The sequence below is a fragment of the Peromyscus californicus genome, unplaced genomic scaffold (genome assembly GCF_007827085.1).
Source record: "Peromyscus californicus insignis strain IS unplaced genomic scaffold, ASM782708v3 Scaffold_18__1_contigs__length_77618521, whole genome shotgun sequence".
Lineage (NCBI taxonomy): Eukaryota > Metazoa > Chordata > Mammalia > Rodentia > Cricetidae > Peromyscus > Peromyscus californicus.
Window position 1 is genome coordinate 63,751,290 of NW_026294480.1, and position 27,932 is coordinate 63,779,221.

Consider the following 27,932-nt stretch of genomic DNA (forward strand, 5'->3'; position numbering starts at 1 on the left):
GTGCCTCACTAATGACCTTACATTCTTTAATCCAATCAAAATGATACTGGACTTTAACCATCACAGTGGTTGGGGTAGATGGGTTTCTGCTTGTGTGGATTCCCGCAACTAAGAACTAAAAAAAACTGTGAAAAAAGTTTCATCTGAACTGAAACTTCACTGACTTTATCTTCTCTACATAATATGCTATACTATTTCCTTCCATTCCTTTTATATTTTATATTTTGTTAAGTATTATAACAATTGCAATTTTAAGTATGCAGAAGGATATGTGCATATACAAACACACCCTTCATATAAATCATGTCATGATATGCTGCTTGTTATCTCAGAGTAGTCCTGGAACCATGGATACTGAGGAGGTGACTTTAGTTTGTAATTCACGTTGCAAATTACTCTTCATTATAGGATGATTTCAAAATTAATGAATCTCAAAGTAAACCATATTCTTAGCACTTTAAACTACTCACTTTATTAACCATGATGACATAAAAAAGCGGTACATGTTGCAGGCATAGAACCTAGTGGGTAGGGAGATGAGCAGCTTCATGTGGAGCCAACTTGGTTTATTTTATTTTATTTTTTGGTAGTTACTGTAGTTGATTTTTATTTTATATTTTTCTGACAAGTAAAAAATGTCTTGGTGACATGCTTATCAAAACTCAATAGTAAAACAACAACAACAAAAAATTGTTTCCTTTTAAAAAATTTATTTGAATTTTTTCATGCAATACATTTTGATCCTATTTTTTTCTCATAGCCTTACTTTCCCCACATTTTCCCCATCTCCCTGCCCACCGTACTTCATGATATTTCTCTGTCTAAATAAAAAAATCAAGGCAAAAGGCACACAAAAGACATGGAATCTATTCTGGTTGGTCAGCTACTCCTGGGCATGGGTTATGTCTCAGCATGTGGTAGATATGGCCAGTGTCACTCCATTAGAGAAAACTGATTTTCCTTTTCTTAGCTGGCATCAATTGTAAATGACTTCTTAGTAAGGGATATTTGTTGTCGTTACAGGTATGTGCTTTAGTGCCTAGTGGATGTTTTCTATTTTTTTCCTTTGGCATTTCATACTTGTAAGCAGTGTATTTTGTTGTTGCTATGTTTTGTTTTGTTTTTCTGAGATAAGGACTCAGTAGGTAGACCAAACTATCCTGGAGCTCACTATGTAGACCAGGCCTGCCTTGAACTTACAGAGATCCTTCTGCCCCTGCTTCTAGGATTAAAGGCATGCACCATGCCTGGCCCTAAACAGTGTGATTTGATCTTATCTACATCCTCATCCCCCATTCCATCTTCTCTCATGTCATCCTCACAACTTCATGTCTTTTAGTGTTTGTAACACACTAAGTCTGAAAGTTAGTACCACCCTGTGGCGGCACATTCCTATATGATGTGATGAAGAGGTGGCAACAGGAAGATCACAAGTTTGAGGCCAGCTTGGGCTATACCAGCTAAAGAATTTTAAGTTGGTGGAACAATATAATATAGCTTTTGTGTGGACTTCTTATTTTTAAATGGTACTAAGTCCCCAGTTTTCCTGTGCTCACAGGGCAATGTGAGCTTCATGTAGAGCTAGACCATGGGAATGTTTTCCTCTCAGGCTCCAGAGGAGGAGACTCTTATGAAATCTCATCCCTGCACCTTTGGCTGGAGAAGAGCTCTTCTTGCCCTGGCTCTGAGCTCTGTGTATAGGGAGACCAAACCTTCCCACTGAGAAGTCAAACAGTGATTAAAATGGATACTCCAAGGAAATCTGATCTATGGGTTTCATGCCCAGATACTTGTCTTTTATTACATTTTATTCCTGGGGATAACTGATGTTCATACCTTTCAAAGCACCAGAAACAATGAAGGCAATCTATAGCCAGAAATTGTTTACTCCAAAGGAGAAGTGATACTTTCAGTTTATTTTCAACATTATAATTAATTAAAGAATAAATTAAGATTTTTTTTATTATTTGAAAAAGAGAACATTAAGTTGAGGTGGACTTTATGGGTTTACCTGGGAGAAGTTAGGAATAAGGGATGAATATAAAAAACACTATATTCATATATGATAACATTTTAAAAATATTTTTAATATTTGAGAAATATTTTGACAAACGTTGATTTAAAATTTTTTTCCTCCTTAGACATAATGTATCATTATGTTTTTGTTTCTACATTAGTACTTTATAGATTGCTTTATTCACATCAAAGTGTGCACACATTCTCTGTACACTTGACATTTTGAAAATCTCTTAATGATGAAAACCTTTCTTCTTTAAAGTGCACACGTTTCTCAACACAGTGACAACTGTACTATGAAGAAGATGCCACGTCCCTTTGTGGATGTGTATTCTGTTGACAGTGCCCTGTGTTGTTGAAAATGAAAGTAAACTTAGCTTTTCTCATGCCTTATATAATCTCATAGGGTGGTATTGCAGAGATGACCTTTAACTTTCGGTGTGTTTACACTCAGAGAAGCGTCAAAAGGAACGTGTTCAAATTTACTTCCAATTCATATGTTCTTCATGTCATTAAAATTGTCTTTTTTAAACTTTTACCCTTGTTACATGGACTCTTCTTTCATTACATGAAAAATTTCAAATGCTTTTGACCATTTGATTAAAAGTTTAAAATAAATAATTAGATAAGATACAGCAGTCTCAAATAATTTAGATTTCTACTCTTTCCAAATGTCTTTTTGTTAAACGTTTCTTAAATTGTTTAATTTAATCCAAGCAAATGAGTTCCTTCCAAATGGGTACACTCATTGAAATAAAGAAATTATTTTGTTCATCTGATACCATTTTAACTTTTTAAAGAGCCAGTAAAAGATGAGATAAAACAGAGGAGTAAGTGAATATTATGAGCAGGTCAGGCTTAAAAATAGTAATTAATACATATATTACCTTATATATATTATAAATATATATAACCATATTTTGTGGTTAGTAATATAATACTTAATCCTTTAACTTATGGTTGTAATCTCAAAGTCTATAAATATTTCTTTTAGTTTCATTTTCTGTTGCTGTGACAAAATGCCCCGACAAAGAAACTTAGAGGAGAAAGTTTATTTCAGTTCACAGTTCTGGGTGACAGTCTGTTGTGGTGGTAAACCACCACAGTGGCAGTCACTTGAGAGAGCTGGCTGGTCTCTGTCCACAGTCACGGGGAGGAAGAATAGTGCACACATGCTGTGCTCTCTTTGTCAGTTGTTCTACTATCCATGACTCCCTCCCTGCGCAGGCACCACTGCAGTGCGTGACTCCGTAGACCTATCTTCAGGCCAGCCTGATCTAGCCGGCCATTGAGACACTCTTCTCAAGTGCTTCTGGACTGTGTCATGTTGACAGTTAAAAGCAAACATCACAATAGTGATATTTCTTTATTTATTAAATTAGTATAAGTGTTTCTCAACATCTAAGATTCATGTTTTAAACTTTTTGTCATAGTTTCCATGATGTTAAACTCTCTTCTATCCATATGTTATGTCTGAACACTTAAATTAGGAAACAGTTATCTAGAAAAGTTCACCTTTTGGAGTTATATATCCAAGTGATAGTACATTAAAGGAAGTTACTGAAGTTATTGGTTACCATATAGATTTGGATTTCTGTATTAATGACTTCTAGCTGGGTTATTTTTGAGTTATAAATTGTGTGATATGCTTTTGTCTCAATTCTCAACTTGAGAAATGATGTATTTTGGATATATTTTTATTAAATACATAAAATACTAGAAAGTAGTGATCTAGGAGCAAAAAAATTGAACAAGTCACTTTTTGATGGAGATGATAGGAATCCATAGATGACTGGCCTATGCATTCATTTATAACTCACACTTGTATTGTAATAATTTCTTCTGAAGTTCCCTCCTAATGCTATTTTAAGATTCTTACCTTTTACAAAAGTATTCAAGTTGTCATTTGAAGCGTGAATATAATTAGTCTTATCAATAAAAACTCGGAGTCAGATATTGGGGTAATAACCTGAAAGATCAGAGAAGCAGAGCAGCAGCCACCAGTGACTTCTTACCTCTCAGATCCTCCAACCACAAGGGGCCAATATCCTGTCTCTGCCCCCTGAGTGCTGGGATTAAAGGCCAGAGCCACCACCCCTGGCCTCTATGGTTAACTAATGGCTAGCCCCACCCTCTTGATCTCCAGCAAGCATTTGTCAGAACACAAACAAAATGTCACACAACTGTCATTTAGTATTATTATTGTAAGCAAATCATAGTCTTTAAATAAAAAGGTAATTCCTTTGTAGTTTTCTCAGGTTATCTGTTCCTTGAAATTCTATTTTTCTTTTTACTATTACCAATTGGATATTTAACCATTTAACTTTTAACTATTACCAATACTAGATATTTCTTCAGTAGTACCTTATATATGAATCATTCCAATAGTTGTGGTACAAATATGTCCATTTATTTTAACAATACGTGGGTTAAAAATTGTTATATGTAACATGTTCCCTGACGCTGAGCAGAGTAAGATAAACTTGTGCTTTGTAAACAGATGGTGAGGCATGTCTAAGAGCAGATATATTGCTTTCTTTTCTAATAGGAAGTGAGAGACATTATTTTTAGGCTACTTGTTGATTCATATGATAAATGCAAGAGGAAGCTAGGGGTTGAGCCGGTTTTATGTTGACTGTATTGTGTGTGATAAGTAAGTACAGTTTCCATCTCATACATTTTTCACCTCAGAAGAAAGAATGTCGAAGACTGGACTGTTCATTTGTTCAATCTCAACAGTACTCTGAAACTGACTGTGTTTTCCTTTGCTTTCTTTCTTTTTTTTTTTTTTTAGTTTAGACTTGGTTCCTTCAACCTAAACAAAGTTCCAAACTCAACTGAAGTCATTAGAGAACTCATTTGTTACTGCCTGGACACCATTGCAGAAAAACAAGCCAGAAACGAGCACCTGCAGAAAGAAAATGAAAGGCTCCTGAGAGATTGGAACGATGTTCAAGGCCGGTATGTACACAGTGTGCTTGCACCAGGAAAACACTGAGCTCTTTCATTCCTGTAGACGTACGCTAATGATATATAAATTTACAACATATGTAGAACAGGCATTTTATAAAATCTCTCCCTAATTATTCCTTTACTCCATTTTATTCAACCACGTTATTAGTGGCTGTTTTGTACAGCAGGAGAGTATTAACCATTTCAGCTGTCTTGTTGCTTGGTAGAATCAACAAACAAGGAAGTAAGAAGTAACTGCAGATCAAATGTCACAGCCCATTACTATATCATTAATAAAAACATTAGTCCCAGTATGGTGCCTGCTGAAAGAATATATGCTTAGTGTACACATGGCCTGATAGAGTCACCAGCACTTGCAAAGACTAGCGGTATTTATAAGGGACAGATTACTGTAGCTTAATTTATAGGATTAATAATTAACAAAAGGAGAGGTGAAATATAAATAAATACAGTTGACTTTTGGTTTGGAATTAGTGGATAATAACTACTTCAAATGATGTGTGTTTTGGCTCTACTAGAGACATTTCCTTGACTGAAAATTCATGCTACAGTCATTTTTAAAAGATGAAGTAATTGTGGCTACTGAATAAGACATTAAAAACTCTTTCATTTCCCTGGATTTGTCTCTTTTTTTTTTTTTTTTTTTTTTGGTTTTTCGAGACAGGGTTTCTCTGTGTAGCTTTGCGCCTTTCCTGGAACTCACTTGGTAGTCCAGGCTGGCCTCGAACTCACAGAGATCCGCCTGGCTCTGCCTCCCGAGTGCTGGGATTAAAGGCGTGCGCCACCACCGCCCGGCTTTGTCTCTTTTTTTTAATGATGAATAAGAATGATATATTTGTTTTCAATTATTACATTTTTATGTAAATCATAATATATTCCCACCCAGTAAAATAATTTGTATCACTCTGTTACACAAAAGGTGTTTGAACTATGTCATGTACACTTATATGTTCACAGAAACAAATGTGATACGTATATGTTTGTGTGTATAGCAGTGCTTGGAGTAATTACATGGTGTATATACATAATGATGTTACAAATTATGCTATGTAGTAGATTGTAAAAATCTCTCATTCAAGGTAAAGTGCATCCCATTTAAAAGTACTTGTGAACTTTTAGGGCAACTATTGTGTTTGGTATATCGGACATTAATAAGACCTTGGAGAAGTACATATTAAAGAGTTTGATAGTTATCCACATATGTATATGAGAATGAGAGTAACTAGAAGAAGTTCTTAACAGTTAATAAAATCAATTATGGTAGTCTATATAAAATTAAATAACTAATACCCAGTTATCTTTGACTTTCACATTTTATATTAAGGGAATACTTGTATTCTCTTTTAGATCAAAATTATTTTTATATCCAGATATATAAACTAAATATATTTATTATATATTATAATATATATTATATTATATTTATAGAATTATTTAGTTTATACATTAGGAAACTATATAGAAAATTAATTCTTCTCTTTAACTTTTGTTTTTTTTCATGTAATATGAATCTGCGTCAAGTATCTGTGCTACAAAGCATTATTTGGAATAATAGCCATAGTCTGATTATATTTTTATATTTTGTATATGAGATAAATCCAGTTAGAGGAGATGAACTGTGGTTTGATAAGCTACTGTATCTTTATATTTAAAACTCAAAATATCCTCAGTGACAGGAAATTTGATCTATAAGTTGCCCACAAAAATGCAGACTGGGTGCTCTGCTCTTACACCAATTGCTTCACAGTGTCTGCTAATAACTGAAGAAGGCTGTCTCATTGGCATTCAGCTCCCCTTGCTTGAGCTGCAAGCACAGGGAATGAAGCTGAGCCTGGAGACAGCTGCCTGTGCAGCAAGTGAGTATGAGCAGGGCCTAGTCCTGGGGAGCGCCGTGCTTGATTTGTTTTCTGGGCTCTTGCATGCCAGCAACAGGCATTTCCTCTAATCTGTCTTTTAGGATTGTTCCAGCTATCTTTTCTGCTTTCATTGCTGGGTCTGGTGTCTTCTATGTGGCCTACTAATGTGTTGCCAGTGGATGAACCTACCAATTGAGAGAAAGGAATCCTCTTCAGAGAATTCTAGGCTCTTGTTTGTATACCTTCTTTGAGATTAGTGAATTTACATATTTCCCAAATTTGCTTTTCTTCCTTTTGAGGAGACAATGTGATGACTCTGAAGCTCCATATGGTGGTCTTGTCACAGCAGTAGTTCCTCAGGGTTCTCTTCCTACCAGCTCAGAATCCTGGAAAGTGAGCAGCGCATTGAGCACACTGGCTGTCCTGTGGCATGAGTATTGACTAAGACGTGGCTTTCAAGAGATTAGAAATAGAACATAAATGTACTGAGTCCAGAAACTGGGGACATACAGGGTAGAGACTCATCAGAAACTGGGCCCCGTTAGGAGTCCCTGTCACAGTTCACTCATCAACATAGCCTCTGATTGTGATGTGTCCATTTATGATCTGATCATTTCTTCTCACCCCACCATATCTGAAATGCAGATAAAGGAAAGAAAGAGGTAGAAAGAAGGGCACACACGAGGCAGCAGAAATTCCTTCAGAAAGTATGGTCGGTGCATCTGAAATGTATTGAAATTAGGTAGGAAATAATATGAGCAAATTCAATAATGTCATTGTATGCTTAAAAATCCCAAACTGTTTATGCTGTATTCCAGGAGATTTATATACTACCAAATTGTTTACAAAATATGTTTATATTTCCATTTTAAAGGGAAATTAAATGGTAATAGAATAATGTGGATATATTTTTAATTGAAATATATATATCAATGTTGTGATCAAAAGCAAATATGAATTTCTTTTGCTTTAGGATGGTAGGAATAAATAAGACTTGAAAGAAGAGTAAGGAATTACAGGATGGATAGAAAGTATGAACTTTAATGCACAGGCCTTAGCATCTTCTTGCTATTACTGTTTAATTATCATTCAATAATTGTGCTCTTTGCTCCCCTTTGAGCAAGTTTCATTACAGGGTTAGTTTTGGATAGTTCAAATAAAAGGAAAATATTAGAAATTTATATGTGAATCCTGAGGTTATTAGCTGTATTTATTTACTGGATTTCTTACTTAACTTCAAACAATAAGTCTCAAGTTCCAGAGCATGTTACTGAATAGGTCTTTTGTTTGCAGGCAGACCTCAGTTTAGAAACTCTCTGGCTTTCTTGTGAGTTATAGTTATTAAACCCTTAATATGTGGCAGTCTTTGTGAACTGAGTGGACTGAATTAGCAAGCCCTGAAAGCGCTTTCTCTTTGTCCTTGTGCCTTCAAGGTAGAATCACATTATCTACAGATGAATTCAGTCTGATTTTTAAAGACCTCAGGGGATATCTTTATGTCTCCATGGCAGCCCATTAGCTTGTTTAAGAACAGTTACAGAAAACCTTTCCTTCAGAGAGCCCAAGAGACAGTATGGCCATCCTCTTCCTGGCCTGGGGCCTATTCAGTCTGTGGTATCGCTCTCTTCTCCAGTTCTCAACCTTCCTGAGCCATTCTGTGCTGCTCAGATTCTCTTTTATTTTACAGCCTTGAGCTGGAGTGATCTGGGCCAGAACTCACTGTTAATACAATGATCACTATACTGTTTCTGTACTGTATACTCACATGCATGTGCCTCTTATTTGTTCTGGATTGTCAGTCTCTTATTTTATTTGGAATATTTTTGTGTGAACTTTCCTTGTTTTGCTCTCTGTCTTTTTGTTTGCATACTGTTCTTAGATTGTTTTGCTACTCAGAAATATTTTCTTTTGAAGCATCAATACTTCATGTATTTAGTATTTATTTATTTGTCACTTTTTAAAATTACTGTATTCTGGTCTAACTTCCCAAGTCCCTGATTACTGAGGTTAATGATGAAGCTTAGCATTATTGATCTATGCCATGGTCAGTTTTTAAAGGACAAATGTCATTAGGCCTTTTCTTCTTGATGCTACTTATGGTGTCATTTGTTTGAGCCTGGGCTCAGAAAAGATCCTTGGACTAGTTGTAACCTGCTTCAGTGGTCTGTGGGTTTGTTTTATTGTCCGTAGGTTAGCAGTGAGTCTCGTGTCTCTCCTGGATCAATGGTCTCACCTAGTAATTCTTGCCCAGTTTTTCACCAAGTAATATGTAAGGCATAGTAGATTATAACGTTACAGAAGATTGATTTTAAAGATAATGTAGGCCACAAGCTATGCATGTCTTAATTCCTAAATACTGAAAAAAAGGGTAATATTCTCTGAGTCTGTTGAGAAGGTAATAACTGAGAGTAAATTTGTGTTCTATGATTATTGATAATAATATGCTATACTATACAACTCAACCTTTTCTGGGAGGTGTTGTCCTGTTTGATGACCAGTTGATTGCAATAAAGGCGTAAAAGCAGGGAAGGTTAACCTACATGATGCACAACTTTTTTCCCTGTAACAGAAATGATGTGACCTTTGCCAGTATAGTTGTGGTATGGTTAATCAAGTTAGTACTACTTTTATGAAAATTATATAAATTTCATTTTGATACCTTTACAGATTTTTTTTTTTTTTTTTGGTTTTTTCGAGACAGGGTTTCTCTGTGTAGCTTTGCGCCTTTTCCTGGAACTCACTTAGTAGCCCAGGCTGGCCTCGAACTCACAGAGATCCTCCTGGCTCTGCCTCCCAAGTGCTGGGATTAAAGGCGTGCGCCACCACCGCCCGGCTCCTTTACAGATTTTTATGTGCTTTGGAAATGACAGTTTTCATGAAGTTGTAGGAATTACCTTGATAGTTTTGATAGTTAATGCATGTGCATAATCTTTCAGTCAAGAGCTTCAGGAAGGTTTATGTGAAAATTAAATGTGAAATTAAATCTAATAGATTCTAAATTTGTTGCTATTTTTAAATTTTTCTGTAAAAAGTGTGATATGCATGAAATTTATTGTATTGTACATATTTATTTCTATGTGTCTAAAGTGTTTTATTATATATACTAAGATTGTTTAGATATATGTATATACATATATATATATTCTATTCATTTATATTTCTTATGCCATTACATTAGAAAATATAATATGAAAATAAGAGAATGTTCACATAACAGTTTGCATCTGAAATTGTAGATATAGTAACATACCCCTGCATAATATGAACAATGAATGTTAGCTATATCTTTGGAAATTTGAAAGACTGAAGGGAAGGAGACATTCCTAAGGGGAGCCACAGACCATTGGTGTCTCTTACATCCAGTGAGGCAAAACAAGTCCATCAAGCCACCTTTTGCCAGCGCGAAGGGCCTAAAGGGATACATGTTGTATCTCATGCCCTTTAGGAAGTCCTCAGCCCCTTGCAGGCACACAGTGCTGCTAAAGATTTCAGATTAGTCTCTTAACTGGTAGACCAGTAGTACACAAATGGATGGGCTAGGCCGAGAAAGGGACGTCTCCAAGGAAGAGAAGTTCAAAGTGTTACGTTGCTTCTTAAACCAATGTAATGCCTGACTGGTTGGCATCTTGGAAGACGGGCTCAGAGAAGGTATAGAAGGGTATGTTGAAAAGCATAAGTACACTCTTGGGGACATGTAAAAATCATCAATCGAGCTGGGAAAAACCCTGTCCCATTCAACTCACTTTATCTCATTAATGTGTACTGAACATCTCTGCTAGGCATTGAGAGTAAAGCACTGGGTATAACACACATATTCTGTGGTCTAATGGAATGACAACCTCAGTAAATTCATGCTAAAAGAATCTGCACTAAATAGTTCCAGAATAACATTGTTAGATGATCCTTTTCATCTTAGAATACATTCTCTGTATTTTTAAATAGGTGGATTGTGGGACACATTAAGGGCCTATCTGAAAAGTATCCCATTTTGACAATTTCATTTGTAAGAATTTTATTGTAAGATATGCTTTATATATATGTACATATTTAATTATTGGGACACATGGAATACATATAAAATACCTTTAGAAACATACAGAATAAGCAGTGTTGTAAAGATAAAAACAGGCAGAACTTGACTATATTTAAAAGAATACTTTCAGTGAACTAATTTGTGTTTAAATTTGTAAAATAGGAATTTATTCAAGACATGTTTACATACACACCAGGTATATACAACTTTTACTAGTTTGCCTTCTCTCTATATCTTGGGGTATTAAGACAAATGAAATCCCTTGACAATTAAAGCATTCCAGGAAGAATTTGAAATACAGAGACTTTTATTCTTTTTTCTTATATATCTGAAACTGAAGATATATACTTCTTGACAAATTCATCATTTCTGTATTATCTTCTTGCAATATCAAGTGGTATAATTGAGTTCATAACATATGTGTTTCTATTTTTGTTTGGGTGTGTGCATGCATATGTGGTGGGTTATAAAGACACAAATTGATAAATTATGTTCTTGTGGAACAAGTCATAGTCTGAAGACTGACAACAAATTGGCTGTATTGCTTTAATATAAAATATGCTAGTGGCTTCTATTACAGTAATATTAATGTACTAAGGAAACCGTACATTTGCTTGTTTGAAATTCTCATGAAAATATTCTTTTTTTAAATAAACTGCATATGATTAAATTATTATGTTTGAACATTTAGTTTAAAAAGCTTTATTTCTATCCATTTTCATTATTCTTTGTTTTAGAACATAAATTACAAATATTAATAACTAGTATCTTCTGATTTGTTCATTTCTCTCCTTAAAACATTTAAGTCTTTGAAAGCATGTATAAAAATGACCTTAGTTATTTTTGCTTTCAAATTTTCTTGAAATCATAAGAATGAGATTGAGATTGAATATTAATGATATAAAATTAACATTGAATATTAATGATATAAAATCTACTTGACTTATAGTTTGTTCACTTGTTTGATTTTTTTTTTTTTAGATTTGAGAAATGTGTGAGTGCCAAAGAAGCCTTGGAGGCTGATCTGTATCAGAGATTTATCTTGGTGCTGAATGAGAAGAAAACAAAGATCCGAAGCTTGCATAAGTTGTTAAATGAAGTCCAGCAGCTGGAACAGAACATAAAACCTGAAAGGTACATCCTTTTTGCTCCCCAACACCAGCTGTAAATCTAGGGAGAATGTCTTTACAAGCTGATGGCAAGGTAGATGCCAACTTTTAGAATATGGGTTTTGTTTGTTTGTTTGGTTTGGGGGGTTTTTTGGTTTTTGGTTTTTGATTTTTGTTGTTGTTGTTGTTTGTTTTTTTGTTTGTTTGTTTGTTTGTTTTTGTAGTCCAGGTTTAGACATTCTAGCACAGGCGAATGCATTCTCCACAAAATTTCTCCATGACTTCCATGGTATCATTTAAAGTACAATATACAATCATAACCTATAGAGCTGGCATGGGGTTTGTGTTGGTTTGAAAGAAAACGGCCTCGAAGGAAGTGGCATTATTAGGAGATGTGGCTTTATTGGAGGAAGTGTGTCACTGTGGAGATGGGCTTTGAGGGTTCATATATGTTCAAGCCATGTCCAGTGAGACCGTCCACTTCCTATTGCTTCTGATCAAGATGTAGCCAGCATTATGTCTGCCTGCAGACCTCTATGTTCCCTACCATGATGGTAATGGACTAAACCTGTGAAACTGTAAGCGAGCCACCCCAATTAAATGGTTTCCTTATAAGAGTTGCTATGGTCAGCCGGGCGGTGGTGGCGCACGCCTTTAATCCAGCACTCGGGAGGCAGAGCCAGGCGGATCTCTGTGAGTTCGAGGCCAGCCTGGGCTACCAAGTGAGTTCCAGTAAAAGGCGCAAAACTACACAGAGAAACCCTGTCTCGAAAAAACCAAAAAAAAAAAAAAAAAAAGAGTTGCTATGGTCATGGTGTCTCTTCACAGCAATAAAAACCCTAACTAAGACAGGATTTAATTTATTTAATTCTTAGACATTATGAACTAAGAAATATATCGTTTAAGAAAACCTTGCACCTCCTCCAAGGCTGCAAGTTGGTTACACCTCTGTATTCTTTACATCTAAGCAGTGTTAACTTTAGATCTAGCTAATGAATGCTAAATTCCATGGGGCATTCATGTTGTCTGATCAAAGTATGTTATTTTATTCTATTATTATCAAGTTTTTTTTTCTTTCTGTAACTATCTGTATACTTGATTTCTAAGGGAAAACATCATAGATTACAAGTGGCTAGTATAGGTTTGGATAATTTTAAGTGTTTTTAGTCATTAACTCACTTAGATTAGATTCAGTTGCCTTGAATCTGAAATGAAGCATAGGTTTTCAAATACCATAGTATAAAGAAGGTAACAGTTAATTTTAGCCTTTCCAAAGTCAGGTCCTGGTCTGGCATTGAGGGCTATTTACATATGGTACTGAACAATCATATAAGATCCCTGTTCTTCATTTTGGGGAAAATTTAGTGAAATGTAGAACTGCTTTCAGATTTTTACAATGCTAAGGCCCACAGAGATTAGAAGAATAAAATGTGATAAGGTAATTAAGTAATTAATAATCGTGAACATTAAACAGCCATTTATAATTAAAACCTCTTTGTTTTATGGGACTTATCTCTAAGTGATTTCATCTAAATCACATAATTCTCTCAATATTTCTATCTGAGCAGAACCTTTTTTCCAGGAACATTTGTTTGTATTTGCTTCCTGGTAATGTAAACAGTTAGCCACAGGTGAACTGATGATTTCTAGTTCTGCCTTTCTCTGTTTCCAGGGAAACTGCATGTTCTGAAAAACCAACTGACCAAGATGCAATTTATGATGGAAGTACTCATGAAGAAAGCGGAGCTTCTGAGCTGGCTACAGGTGAGAGGGTCATCCTTACCTTGTTTAAGATGTCACTTGGGCTTACTACTATAAATAGAAACCAAAGTAAAAAAAATTATGATAAAAGGTTTTCTGTAAAATTGATCAAATATTTTTAGCCTAGAACTTTCAGAACATAACATTAAAGTTAATGTTCACCCTAGACTGTAGCAGTTAGCCACGGCCAGGCAAAGCAAGCAAGCTCACAACCATACACTAGGGCTGTGTTTTCACTGTTAAAGGAGGATGCATAATGAGAAGGCAGGACGTCATCATGTTCAGTATCACCAGCGCGGAACTGGTTCCTTTCGTCTCTGAGATCTTGTGGAGCTGGGACTCTGGGTAGAGTTGGGTGAAGTTGAAGTCTTCCTTTCTGCTATTTCGTGGAAAGGATTAAAATGGACGGAGATAAAAGATATCTAATTGGGCATTTTTCCAGCATTTTTTATCTTCATGGTCTTTCGCTTGTATGTTATGGTTTCAGATTTTGTGATTTTTCTGGGTTTCCTTTCTGTTTGTATGCTTGTCTGTGTAGGTGTGTTTCTGTGCTTCTTTGTTTTCTTTTGTTGTTGTTCTGATTTGTTTATTTGCCTGGGTTTTTTTTACCAAAGAGAGAATAAAGGCTGCAGTTGAGTGGATGGACAGATAGGGAGGATATGAGATGAGATTGAGAAGGGAAAACCTGCTTAGAATATATTGCATAAAAATTATTTTCAATTTAAACAAGTCCAAAAAGGACAGAAACAAGGAGGAAGGCATCTTGGTTTTCAATTTGTAAGATTTATAAGCCTTATTCAGTTCTGTGAATCACAGTCCCAGCAGGTATTTAATCCTACGAGTTATTTTGTAGTTATATAGATTTCGGGGGCAGTAGAAGTAGGGAACTCATGTAACACTAACAAAGTTTTGACCTAAACCCAATATAAATCCATCTTTAGAAAAGATGCATATTTTAAAATATAATCTTTTTATTCTTTGAGAATTTCATGTATCCTTCCAATGTGTTTTGATAGTATTGAGCCTCTGCTCCTTGTCCTAACTGTTCCGGATCCACTCACTACTCTTCCCCCAACTTAATGTCTTGTGTTTGGTTGGTTTTTATCAACCCACCAAGTCCAATTTGAGGTATGTATGTATGTGTGTATACATATATGTGTATGTGTGTGTATTTTTCATAGATCTGGGGCTACCCACTGGTTCCTGGTCAACTTACTCAAGGCCCTATACTTGAGGAACACTGACTCCTTCTAGAAGCCATTGTCAGCAGCTCCTTATCTCGGAGTTGGGTTCCTCCACACTGGAGTATTGGCTGGCCTCCTCTTATATAGGCAGTTCCAGCAGCTGTGAGTTCGTGAGCACAGTGCTCCTGTAATCTAGGACACACAGTACTGCTCCAGACCTTCCCAACCTCTGGCTCTTGAAATCCTTCAGTTTCCTTTTTCTTTAGTGATCCCTGAGCCTTTAAGGAGGGGTTCTGATAGATAGGTCCCACATGTGACTAGGTAATGCACAGACACTTTATTCTCTGCACTTTGACCAGTTGTGGGAACCTCGATAGAACATGTCAGTGAAATGGATGGAATAAGGTAGGATAGGAGTTAAGGGAATCACAGATGAGAGAACAGACATAAAGAAGCCTGAATTTCAAAAGAAAAGGAGATAGACTAGCAACTGGAGGGACAAGTAAAGAAAGGGAGAAGAGAAATATACTGTACTGATAGAGCCAAAGAGCTTGTGGATTGGTTTGTCTAGGACACTGAAGGTTTGCACAGTGGTGGTGAGTGGGGGAAATGAGTGAACAAATCTCTAGAAGAGTGGAGATTAAGAGGGGGTTATTAAACTAGCTAATTGATAAATCAAATTTTATTTAGTTCACATTATAACACAAATGCACTTTCAAACATGAGAGTTTTTTCATTGACAGGAAATAGTTCCTTTACATTTTCCCTACTTCAACAATTTTTATATAGTTTAATCAAAATGTAATTACTTAATTTTCCTCCTTCCCTTTCCTCTCTCTGTGCCTTCCCATGTCCTCCTCTAACTTCTTCATGCTGCTCTCACTCTCAGATTCATAGCCGCTTTTTCCCCAGTTAGTTTTGCATCTGACTATCCATTATATATATATTTATATGTATGCACAAATATATAAATACAACCTTCTGAGTTTGTTTTTGTTTTATATATATATATATATATATATATATATATATTTAAAACTTTCAGTAGTGATTAAAATTCAAAAAAGAAAATCTATATTCTTTCCATCTTCAACTTTTCAGAATTTTTAATAATTGCAGTGGACTTTGATTTTGTTCTTAAATCTAAATAGCATATCTCACCCACACATATAGAGGATAAAAATTATTGATGAGAAATACATCATTTAATTTGTATACATGAGATTAGGGACTTTTATGTGTTAAGCCTATTCTTAGCAAAGCTTGAGTATTATTGTACTATTTTAAATTTGGTAACATTTCTCTTTTATCTTAGTTTATTTTGTATTTTTCTTTCATTTTATGTGTCATTTATATAGATACCACTTAACTATATATTTAATATGTAAGCCTCTGGTTTGTTTTGTTTTGTTTTTGAGGAAGAATTTCTATGTGTAGCTTCAGAGACTTTCCTAGAACTCACTCTGTAGCCCAGGCTTTCCTCAAACTCACAGAGTTCCGCCTGCCTCTGCCTCCTGAGTGCTGAGATTAAAGGCCTGCACCACCACTGCCCAGCTATTTTTGAATTATTTGGTCTTAATAAAAATGAATCATAGATCTGAAACTATTGATGTTTAACCACAAACTTGATTCCACAGATCCGAGAGGAAGCCTTCTATGTTAGCTAACAGATGGGCCTCTGTAGATTACCAGCCTCTACAATGAGGTGTTCTGCAGCCTGTAATACAGCTTATCCCATGGGGCATGCCACAGTCATTTCACTGCAGGTCTCAGGTTCCCTGTATTATGACTGTGAGCTCAGTCTGAATTGACTCTTCTTGAACTTCTTCTAGCATTTTAGTGGCGAACCAAGCTTCCCTGCAATATAAGTCAACTCATGGCTCTGTTGTCAGTACTACTGTTTACGGTTTGCCTGCCTTCCCTCCAGTAAAACAAGTGGGAGAAGAGTCAGAGAGGATTACTAGATTTACTCTGTCTTTCAGAAAGCCATTTCTAAAAGTGTGTGAATGCATAATTTGGTAGTAATTTTATTGTGTGACCTTTGTTATTAGTTACTAAAATTCCTACAGTCCTCATGAGTTGTTTACAGGATTGCCCTGGTCCTTTGCTATGACTAAAGTTCACTGAGGTGCTCATCTTTCACTGATTCAACCATATTTATTTCAAGAGAAAGATGTATTTAATTCTTTTTTTTTTTAAGGTAGAGTATCTCTATAAAATTTTGGCTTTCCTAGAACTCACTATGTAGACCAGGCTGACCTCAAATTCACAGAAATCCTTCTCCCTCTGCTTCCTTAGTGCTGAGATTAAAGGTGTTTGTCAACACAGCCTGCAAGACCAGTTTAATGAATTTATCCAGAAGTAGGATCTGGATATTGTAGTTTGAAAGAAAAGTGTGTGCAATAGTTTTACGGATAAAAAAATAATTTTCTTGCCTAGAGTTTAAAATTTTCTTTGTCATTAGGGCTGATTTCATTATCCATTAAAGACTAACTACTGAGAAGTAGTCTAGTCTCATAAACTGTATCATGCTTATATAGCATGAAATTATATAGCATAAAAATTTCTTGAAAAGCAAGAGATAGAATTCGGTGGTAGAGTGTGTCCCAGCATGTATATGGCCTGGAGTTCAATTCCCAACATCTCATAAAATAAATAGATCTTAATGGTCTTGGGAACAGCTTATTACCTAAGAGATTTCCAAGTGTCTCAGTTAGGGTTTCTATTGCTGTGAAGAGACACCATGACCAGAGCAACTTTTATAAAGGAAAACATTTAACTGGGGTGCTTACATTTTCAGAGGTTTAGTCCATTATTGTGGTGGTATTGTGTTCCCCAAAATATTGTGTACCTTAATAAACTTATCTGGGGTCAGAGAACAGAAAAACCACAAGATACTTAGGCTAGAAAATGTTAGCACACACCTTTAATCCTAGCGTTCCAGAGACAGAAATCCCTCTGGATCTCTGTGAGTTCAAGACTGCATTGGAAACAGCCAGGCATGGTGACTCACGCCTTTAATCCCAGAAAGCAGCCTTTAATCCCAGGGAGTGGTGGTAGAAAGCAGAAAGGTTTATAAGGCGTGAGGACCAGAAACTGGAAGCATATGGCCTGGTTAAGCATTTGCCTGGTTAAGCATTTGCCTGGTTAAGCATTCAGGCTTCTAGCAGCAGTTCAGCTGAGAGCCATTGGGATGAGGACACAGAAGCTTCCAGTCTGAGGAAACAGGACCAACTGAGGAATTGGCAAGGTGAGATAGCTGTGGCTTGTTCTGTCTCTCTGATCATCCAGTGTTCACCCCAATAACTGGCTTCAGGTTTGATTTTATTAATAAGAACTTTTAAGATTCATGCTACACATTATCATCATGGCAGGACATGGCAGCATGCAGGCAAACATGGTGCTGGCTACCTTTTGATCAAAAAAGCAACAGGAAGTGGTCTGAGACACTGGGTGTGGCTTGGACATATATGAGACCTCAAAGACCACCCCTACAGTGACACACTTCCTCCAAAAAGGCCACACATACTCCAGCAAAGCCCATCATAATAGTGCCACTCCTTATAAGCTTTGGGAGCCAATTACGTTGAAGCTACCACACCAAGTATCCCTAAATATAATAGGCAATACAATTCATATTTTTCTATAGCAAAGTTTACTTCCCAAGATATTGATGTCCAGAATTTTGAGACAGCTTAAAATAACATTCATGACTTCATTGCTAAAATTATTACTGCATGCTGTAGCCTTAAGGTTGTTAGAGTTTTTGTTTTGTTTTAGATTAAGGTCATAATAGCAAAAATAGCTGAAATCACTATAGTGAAGCCTTGGATTACAGAGAGTACTGGGCCACATTCATCCTGTATAACTGATTCTAATGTCTCATAGACTTTAAGAATTTTTTAGGTATTCTTCATTCCCCCTGCCTCAAATTGTTTTTTGTTTTGTTTTGTTTTTCAATTAGAACCTGAAGGGTTCTTATAAATACTGTGAAACATCCTTCTCTATAAGAAACTGTGTTTTTGTATTCAAATTGAGAAAACTTCGTAGTTTATTTTAATGAATAATAGAATCTCACAACGCAATAGTAAGTTATAAGTGCCCAAGTATCAGATATATTGTAATGGCCATTTTTTTCATTCTGAGCTCTTTTAATATTAATTCAGAACTGTATTGGCACTGGAACAGTAGAGCTATATAGCATAATAAATTTAATTATATATGAATACTCTAAGAATTTTAACCAGTTCAAAGCATTTCAGGTCTTAGTATAGTTTAAAAAGCAAACAAATATTTGCTAGAAAGCTAGATTAATTTCATAAAGATTGGCTTTTTCTTTTGAAACATTTTGATCATTTGTTTAATCACTGTTAATTAGCCATCACATAAAGAAGTATATGTAAGATTTAGTTTTAATAAACAATTAGTGTATTTTAATAATCATCATTTTACTTGTGGAAATAGGCATTATTTCTTACCATTGCATAATATTTGAATTAGCCTTACTTTAAGATCAAATACAAAAATACTTTTCTACTATGTTTTGCCTTTCTTTCAGTGCAGATTAAAACACACAAATATTAAAAACAAATAAAGAAGCTTTCTGTCCATTTCTCTGCATAATTATTTGCTCAAGATTTAGCACATTAGTTTAATTAATCCTGCTTCTTAGCCAACAGGAAGGTCCCTGTATAATTTCTGTCAGTCATTTGGGTTTCTACTTAGTTGCTAGGCTTCCTGGAAGGAAGTGTGGTTATAAAATAGCCTTTTTGAAAATAAATGAATGGCCATGCCAAACAGTGGATGAATACTGATACAGTTGCTTTTAAAAATAGAACAGAATCTAAAATTTCCAAGTATCAAAAGGCTTGTTGGTTTGAACAGTGAATCTCCACTCACACAGGGTAGAGCAATGTGTACTGCCAAAGAGATTACCCAGAATCCTAACCCTGGAACCATAAATATGCTCTTAATCTTATCCAGCATCCTTATCATAGATATATTTATTTAAGAATTCTAAGTGGAAGCTCAGTTTATCAAAACCTATCTCTGTGCTGAGAAGACAGTTTGGGTTGTTTCATAGCAGGAATGGGGTTTTACATGTAAGTATTACTGCCAGGAACTGCCTCATGCATATTATTTCAGAGGGAATGGAGTCCTAGGAAGGTCAGTACATTACCCTTGGCCACATAGAAGAATTTTTATAATTGCCTTCTAAAACAATAAATTAGCTACATTTGTAGCCTATGGTTGAAATATAAAACACTTGGAATTTCCTAACACTGAAAACCGAGCCATTGACAGTATGGTATTGAGGACACTCAGTTCCTGGAGAGATCCTGTGTGCAGGTTTTTGCTTGAGAGACTGTCTTCATCATAAGTGGAGCAAGTCAGCCTTCATGCAGCTTGCAGAGCAAACTTAGGTGGACATGTTTCTAATGACATCCTTGCTCTGCTTGGTAATTTCTTCACATTCCTTTTTAAATATCTTTTAATATATGGGCACTGTAGTTACATCCCTTCTGCACTTCTTTCAGCCAAATTCATGGCCTTCTTTTTTTACAATTACTGTCTTTATATATATGTGTGTGTTTGTTCAGATTATAATATATAAAATATATATAAATGAATGGATATATAAATATAATCTGGTGAGCCTATTTATTGTTGTTTATCTTTATTTTTAGAGATGACCGCTTGGTATTGTCAATTAAGAGTCTGTTCCCTCTTTTGGGCAGGAGACTGGCTGGTCCTCTCTAGCATTCATTAATTGTCTGTAGCTCTTCATCTAGAAGCCGAGAGAGACAACCATGACCACTCACCGCTAGTGAGACTTCCCTGTGGACATTGGCATGGCAACTGGTGTTATAATTTATGTCTTGTTAAGCAGACAAACTGTTTTGACACCATGAGCGCAGCTTCCCTGCCATATGTAGACTACACAATCTGCTAACAAAAGTGCCTGTCCCTCAGCCCTCACAGTGTTTCTGCCCTGCTTCCATGATGTTCTCTGAGCCTTAGATACAAGATTGTGTTATAGGTGTATGCCTTCCTGGACAAGTATTTTCACTTTTTTGTGTGTCCCTGAAGAAACACAGAAATTGTGTTTGAATTGTCTCTGAGTATAGATAGTAAAAACTGCTGGCATCTCCTTTCTTTTCAAAGTAAGAGCCCATCAGAAATTGATGAAACAAACAAACAGAACCATGTCAGAACACAAGACCTGCTTAGACTTGAAGGCTAACACAGTGAGGATAGTAAGTGGCAGTGGGTTGCATTTTTATCCAGGACTGCCATTCTTGCTCTGTGCCCCTTTTGTGAACTTGGTGTGGGGATTCTCATGGGACCTGGCAGACCAGAAGGATTGGCAAAATTTGCATGGGACCAAAAAGGCTTAATAGATCTTCCCAGAGGTTGAGGTCCACATCTGGTGGCATTTCTTACTGGAAGTAATGATCTTGGCAGTGGTGAATAAATGAGTTTTCAACAAAAGCAGACATGCAGAGAGACAGGAAACCAGGATCCATACCCAGTTGGGGAGAGTGAGTAAAGAGGGAATAGAAGCTTCAGATTTTCCCCAGATGTGGAATATAGTAGAAAAAGACTTCAAAGCACAATTCAAATATTTGAAGAAAACATGCTTAAAGAATTAAAAGTGAGCATGATAATATGTTAACATGGAAAGATTCTTAACAAGGAGTTCGAAGTTATTATTTAACAGGTACAGAATGGGAATTTGCCATGAGAGTGGTTCAACAGGTGCCTCACAACGGCAGAAGGAGAATCAGTGGACTTGAGGTTGATGAATAGAGTGTGTAATCTACGAGAACGAAGAATAAAAAATACCCAAGAAAAGATTCTCAGAGGCCTGGGGGATATCCTCCAGTGTGCTGATAAAAGTCCATATAAATGCTTGAAGAGAAAAACATGGAAGCTAGGAAAATGTTTGAAGAAATAATAGCCAAGTCTTATCAAAAATAGTAAGTATTCAAAATATCTAAACCCTAAGTAGCATACGTCCAGAGATGCATACTGAGACATATAATCATAGCCTGAAAGCCAGGAGCAGAGAGAAGGTGATTATCCTGATAGCCACTGCCCCTCCAGTGCCTGTGACCTGCACAGGGCCTCTGGTGTTGTTAGCTCTTCATCTGAAGCATGGTAGGCCAGAAGAAAAATGAAGGGGACTCATGCAGTTCTGAAAGTAAAGAGAAAAATGTGAATCCATAATTTTATATTCAGTAAAGTGTCTTTCCAAATGAAGAGAAAGTAAAACCATACTTACTTTCAGTTTCTTAGTCATAACCCACACTTACACCCACTTACACACGTGCATTTGTATACCACACACTAGGATCCACATGAGAGCAAACACATGGTTCTTATCGTTCTGAGTCATGCTTATTGTATCCTTTCCAGCTCCACCCACTTTGTGTACATTATAAAATTTCATTTTTATAGTTGAGTAAAATTCCAGTGTGTGTATGTAACATTATACTAAAGACAAGAACAAGACAGGGATGTTCAGATATTGCGGAACAGTACAAGAGAAACTCCAGACAGGAAAGCAGAAAAGAGACCAAGAAATATGCAAGTGTGGGCAGGAGAGGAGTGAGGGAAGGAAGGCTGAGGAGAAGGAGAATCCACTAGAAAACATTATTTGAAAATGCTGTCACTATACCTGATATTGTGTATGCCAATTTTCAATTAAATAATATAAAATGAGACAGTCATTGGCAAACTACCTTATCAGGAACACTAAGAGAAATCCTTCAGGCTGAGATGAAATAATCACAAATTTTAGTAGGAATTACAGAAAGAAATTAAATCACCAAAGCATGAAATATATGAAATAATAAATATTATATATATCAAGAGAATATAGTACTTAATTACTTGATGTCCTTGACTTAAGATTGGACAATAAAGTTAATGTAACTTTGAGTGAGCTTAAAACAGATACAACAAACAGCAATAACAGAGTAAACCTGCCATAGAACTACATAGAACAGTGATTCCATATTTTACCAGCAGCCTAGAGTACATCAATAGATAAAAGTACGCAGTTTGTAATTTAAAATATTTCCACAAAGAAATTTCTGGGCTCTGGTGGCATCCTAGTTGTTTCAAAGTTTAACTATTTAAATAAGTTGTAGCAATCTCTGAAAATTTGTTCCCAAAAATAGAGAGGTTAATACTTCCAAATCATTCTGTGAGGCTGATATTAGTATAATGTAAAAGGCACAAATAATAGAAAATTATAGAGTAATACCTTTCATAACCAGCAATACAGAAACTCTAATCAAAATATTAGCAAAGTGAAAACAGAAACAGTAAATAATATATCATGCACAACTGAATTTTATCTTTCTGATGACAAAAGAGTTTACATCTTAAAATTCCTCAATTTACCTTACATTGCTAATACACTAATGCACACACAAAACTGAGATTTCAATGTACAACCCACCCCTCCATTAAAAAAAAAAGCACCTGGACTTTTCCACACATGTTACTGGAGCATTCAACAAAATGGGAATATAAAGGAGCTTCTCAGCCTGATGAAAGCTTTTGTCAGAAGCTCACAGCTTTATCATAGTTAACGGTGAGCTCCTGGCTAACACCACCCCACTATCTGGAAAAAGAGAATGTCTGCTTTCATCACCTCATCACTTTTATCAACTTTGTATTGCACATTCCAGCCAGAACAGTTACTTGAGAGAATAAATAAAAGACACCCCGACAGGCATAGTGAAAACTATTGCTTTATTGACATGATGTTATCAGCTAAGAAACTGAATTAAAGTAGAGCCAGTCAATGAGTAAACCTGGTGTCAATGTGTGATAACAATGCATAAAACTCAACTGTATTTCAGTAAATTTTCAATGAGCAAAGCAAAAGAAATCAAGAAAATAGAGAGTAGCCTCAAGAAGAATAGGGTTGGGAATACATCCCTACTGAGGAGCATTTTCTTAGCATGAGGAAGGTCCTTGATCCAAGCCCAGCTCTGTAAAGATAGTGATGATAAGTTCTGCAGACTATGTTAAGGAACAAACAAAAAATCAACAACGTGTATACTGAAAACCACAAAACATGAAAAAACGGAAATGAATAAGTGGGAAAGCATCTGAATTTATTGACTGGAAATTTCTATTTTGCTTAGTTAAAGTCAGCCCATTCTATCAGATTTTAGTTTCTACACATCCATAACAAAAATCACAGCTGATATTTTGGCAGAAATTGGCATGCCCATCTTAAAGTTTAAACTGAAATGGAATAATTAAAATATTCCTAAAAGCAAGAACCAGAACTTTAAGAGTTATTATACAAATGGAGAAATTAAGACATTGTAATTTTAGCATAAGGATGGCCATTCCATAAATTAAACAGAATTGTCGGAGGACAGACTGTCATGGTTCTGTTCAACTGATCCTTAGCAAAGTTACCAAGACAACAGAGAAAGGGTAGTTTGATGTTTTTTTCTATTTTAGTTTGACATTTGTTATCTATTTGAAAAACAAATTAACTTAAATATTTGCTCAACATGTTTCCAAAACCAGCTCAAGTAGATCAATGAAGAAAAATCTTAGTTCGTATCTATAATATCAAAAGTAAAATACACTGGGTTGTGGTGGTGTACGCCTTCAATCCCAACACTCGGGAGGCAGATCTCTGTGAATTCAAGACCAGCCTGGTCTACAGAGAGAGATCCAGGACAGGGACCAAAACTACACAGAAACACTGTCTCAAGGGAAAAAAAAAGTAAAACACATACTAGACAGAAATGGACTGTATTTTATCATAAAAACTTTTGTAGCTCATAAGGACACCATTAAGTAAATGCTATAATTTAGAAGAAAGCATTTGCAAGTCCTGTGTCTGACAGGGAACTTGTTTCCTAAATAAAGAACCCTGTAACTATATAAAAAGAAAAGAAGCAACCTAATTAATGTTAACAAAAGACTTGAATTGGCAGTTCATTGAAGATAATAATCTTCAATCGATTAGATTACTAATCGCTAATAACGAAATGGAAATCTGTCAAATAATATTAGTCATTAGGGAAATATAAATTTCCCAAAATAAAATCCAATACTACTTCACAGAGAAACAGATTAAATCAAGTACAGGGAAAGATGTAGAGGAAATTGACCTGTTACCCATTGCTGATGACAAGGGAAAATGTTCCAAACACTTTAGAAAAGCATCTTGCAGTATCTGTTTTTCTTTTAAAAACTTATTTCATGTGTGAATGTCTGCCTGTGTGTATGAGTGTATATGTACTGCATGCATGAAGAGCCCATTGAGGACAAAGTGAGTGAGGATGAGTACAACCTCTAGGACTATATAACTAAGGGTGCTTGTGAGCTAAAGAGTGGGTGCTGGGAACCAAACTTTGGTTCTCTGCCTAAGCAGTAAGTGCTCTTAACTATTCAGTCATCTCTCCAGCCCCAGGTTTAGCATGTTTTGTTCTTTTGTTTTGGCTTATCCTGTTTTTTCTTTTAATAAAGAAAAATTTATGCTCCAATATTTTCATGAATCAGAAACACAGACATGGGCTTCCTGCATCTTAGTCGTGAGGCACACAGCAAAACTCCAGGAGCTGACTGAGCTCTACTTGAGTCTGGACCATGGAATCTTCAGTGATTGTTAGCAGAGTCCGATCTGTGATTGTCTGGAGCCAAGGGCAGTTATCAGATGATAAAGATCTTGTCATTAGGCACACTATAGGAACTTCTGATCTCTATTAATTCAGGAGGATCTGTAGATTGACTTTGTTGTTTGACAGTTCATTCATATAAACATATAAATAAGTTCTTATTACTCTTTTCACACATCCTCTTACCTCCCCCCCCATCCCAACAAGTCCCAGAACCATAACTTTGGGGTTTGTTTCATTTTGTGACTCATTCAGTTTAACCTGGCCATCTGTGTAACTATTAGACTGACAATGTCTGTCTGATTTGGGTGTGGTCATCAGTGGGTGTATAACTGAAGCAAGGATTCCCCCACCCCCTCTGAAATCTGTCTGGAGCTAGTAGTTCAGCAGTGAGTAGTAGCAAGGCCTCAGGAGCCTTCCCTTTATCCATGTCTGACTGTTGAGATGGCTCATTTTCACACAGTTCCAGTGCATGGAGCCACAAGTGCTGAGTGTTCCTAACTCAGAGGCTTTGTCTGCATTGGAAGATGATCGTTTTCAGCCTTGCTCCGTTTACTAGCTCTTACATTGTGTACCATTTCAAACTCAAAAGATCTATGAACACTTTTCAGTGAATGTTAGTGTTAGAAGAAACCTATGTGAGAAATACTGTCCCTTATGGCTTCAACTTCCTGAGTACTAGCGTGAAAATGAGGAAGTCTCTAAATAAGATGAATATTTCCAGAGGGCAGAGTTGCTGTATTCCTATGATAAGAAGATGTGTACTGAATATGAGAGGGGAATCTTAAGATAATAGATATATTTTCAAAGTATAGCATCAACCCATGAGAATATTAAACTTCAGAATACACAAAGACCTTTAGGAATTTGGAGGGCAGTTAAATATGTTGTTTTGCCATTATAATAAGAGGAATGCACTGGAATTGGCTTAAGACAAATGTTAGTTGATAGAATGAATAGACATGAATTGTAGAAACACTACACAAATTCTCTTTTATTAATATCAGATTGATTACCAATTTGTAATTCTGAAGTTTTTCGATGGTAAGTCTTTATTTTGTGTTATGTGTAAAATAATGCATGTATCTGCATGTATTATTTAGCTACAACTGCTAACTGTAACAAGCTGGGTGTTGAAAAATAGAAATATATTTGCTCATGGTTATGGGGGCCAGAGATCTAAACGCAAGATATTGGCAGAGTAGTTCTTCCTGAGGGCTCTGAAAGTAGGATATGTTCCAGGCCTTCCTGATGGCCTGACCTATAGGCTACTTTCTTCTCCATGTGTAAGCAATCATGTCATCTTCTTACCTCTGTCTCTATCAAAGCCACCTTTAAAACAATACCAGCCATATTGAAGTATGACCCACAATATTATTATCTATATAAATACCATATCTTAAGGTTACATTCTTATGTACAGACTTTAGAACTCTTAAATGCTTTTGCTTTCTTTTATGTTTAATTGTGTATGTATATACACAAACCCCTCATCCTTGGTCTCTTCATATGGAGGTTAGAGGAAGATAACTTATTTCTCTCTTTGCAAATGTGGGTGTCTGACATTGAACTCAGGTATACAGGCTAGGTAGCAAGTGCTTTTTCTCACTGAGCCGTCTTTCTGAATTGTGAATTGTTTGTTTTTGTTTTGCGTGTGTGTTTATAGAGGAAAGATAAGAGTTACAATTCAACCAATAGCAATAAAAATGACCCTTTTTTTGGAGCAAGGATCCAAATTTTGTTCAGTTCTTAAAAAAGGACTCAGAACTATATTAACCTACAAATTAGTGTTTAATCTAGAAAGACTGGATTAGGGTACTGCATGAAAACTGAAGCTTGGAGTGGATGTTTTGTTGAGATAAGAAGTGGAGTAGAAATGTTCAAGCAGAAAGCTGAATTTCTTCCTTTCTATTCATTTACCTAGAGATCTGGCTAAAATTTTATTATTCAGTAAGGTAGCAGCTAGCCATGTGGGACTATTGAGGATGAAATTGTGGGTTTGTACAAATTGCGATAAGCCGCAACTATCCTACATTATTTCAAAATCTTCTAGTGTAACATTATTAAAAAATAGTAGAATATGCTTCCTTAGTGCATTTTTATATTATATGTTAGAATACTATTTTGAATCTATTTAGTTATATTAAATATTGTCTTCTTTGTAATGCAGGTCTTTTTTTCCGCCCAGTAAACGTTTTACCACTAAACTACAAATGCAGTTTTCTTTTTATTTTAAAAGAATGCCTATTACAAAGTTAATACTTCTGTCCTTTGTATTAGCCACATTGTAAAAATCAAAGACTCATATTGTTTCTTTTCAACATTCTTATCATGATGTC

The 27,932-nt window shown here is 35.8% G+C and overlaps 1 protein-coding gene across 6 annotated transcripts in view; it reads left to right on the plus strand.

Moving 5' to 3' along the window:
* The window catches only part of Xrcc4 (X-ray repair cross complementing 4), a 257,737-nt gene that overhangs the window by 109,526 nt on the left and 120,279 nt on the right, over positions 1-27,932 (plus strand). For all 6 annotated transcript variants that reach the window (XM_052743627.1, XM_052743628.1, XM_052743626.1 and 3 more), the window contains 3 exons: positions 4,811-4,977; positions 11,860-12,012; positions 13,660-13,751. In XM_052743627.1, the coding sequence (XP_052599587.1) occupies positions 4,811-4,977; positions 11,860-12,012; positions 13,660-13,751 (412 nt within the window). The remainder of the gene's footprint in view (positions 1-4,810; positions 4,978-11,859; positions 12,013-13,659; positions 13,752-27,932) is intronic.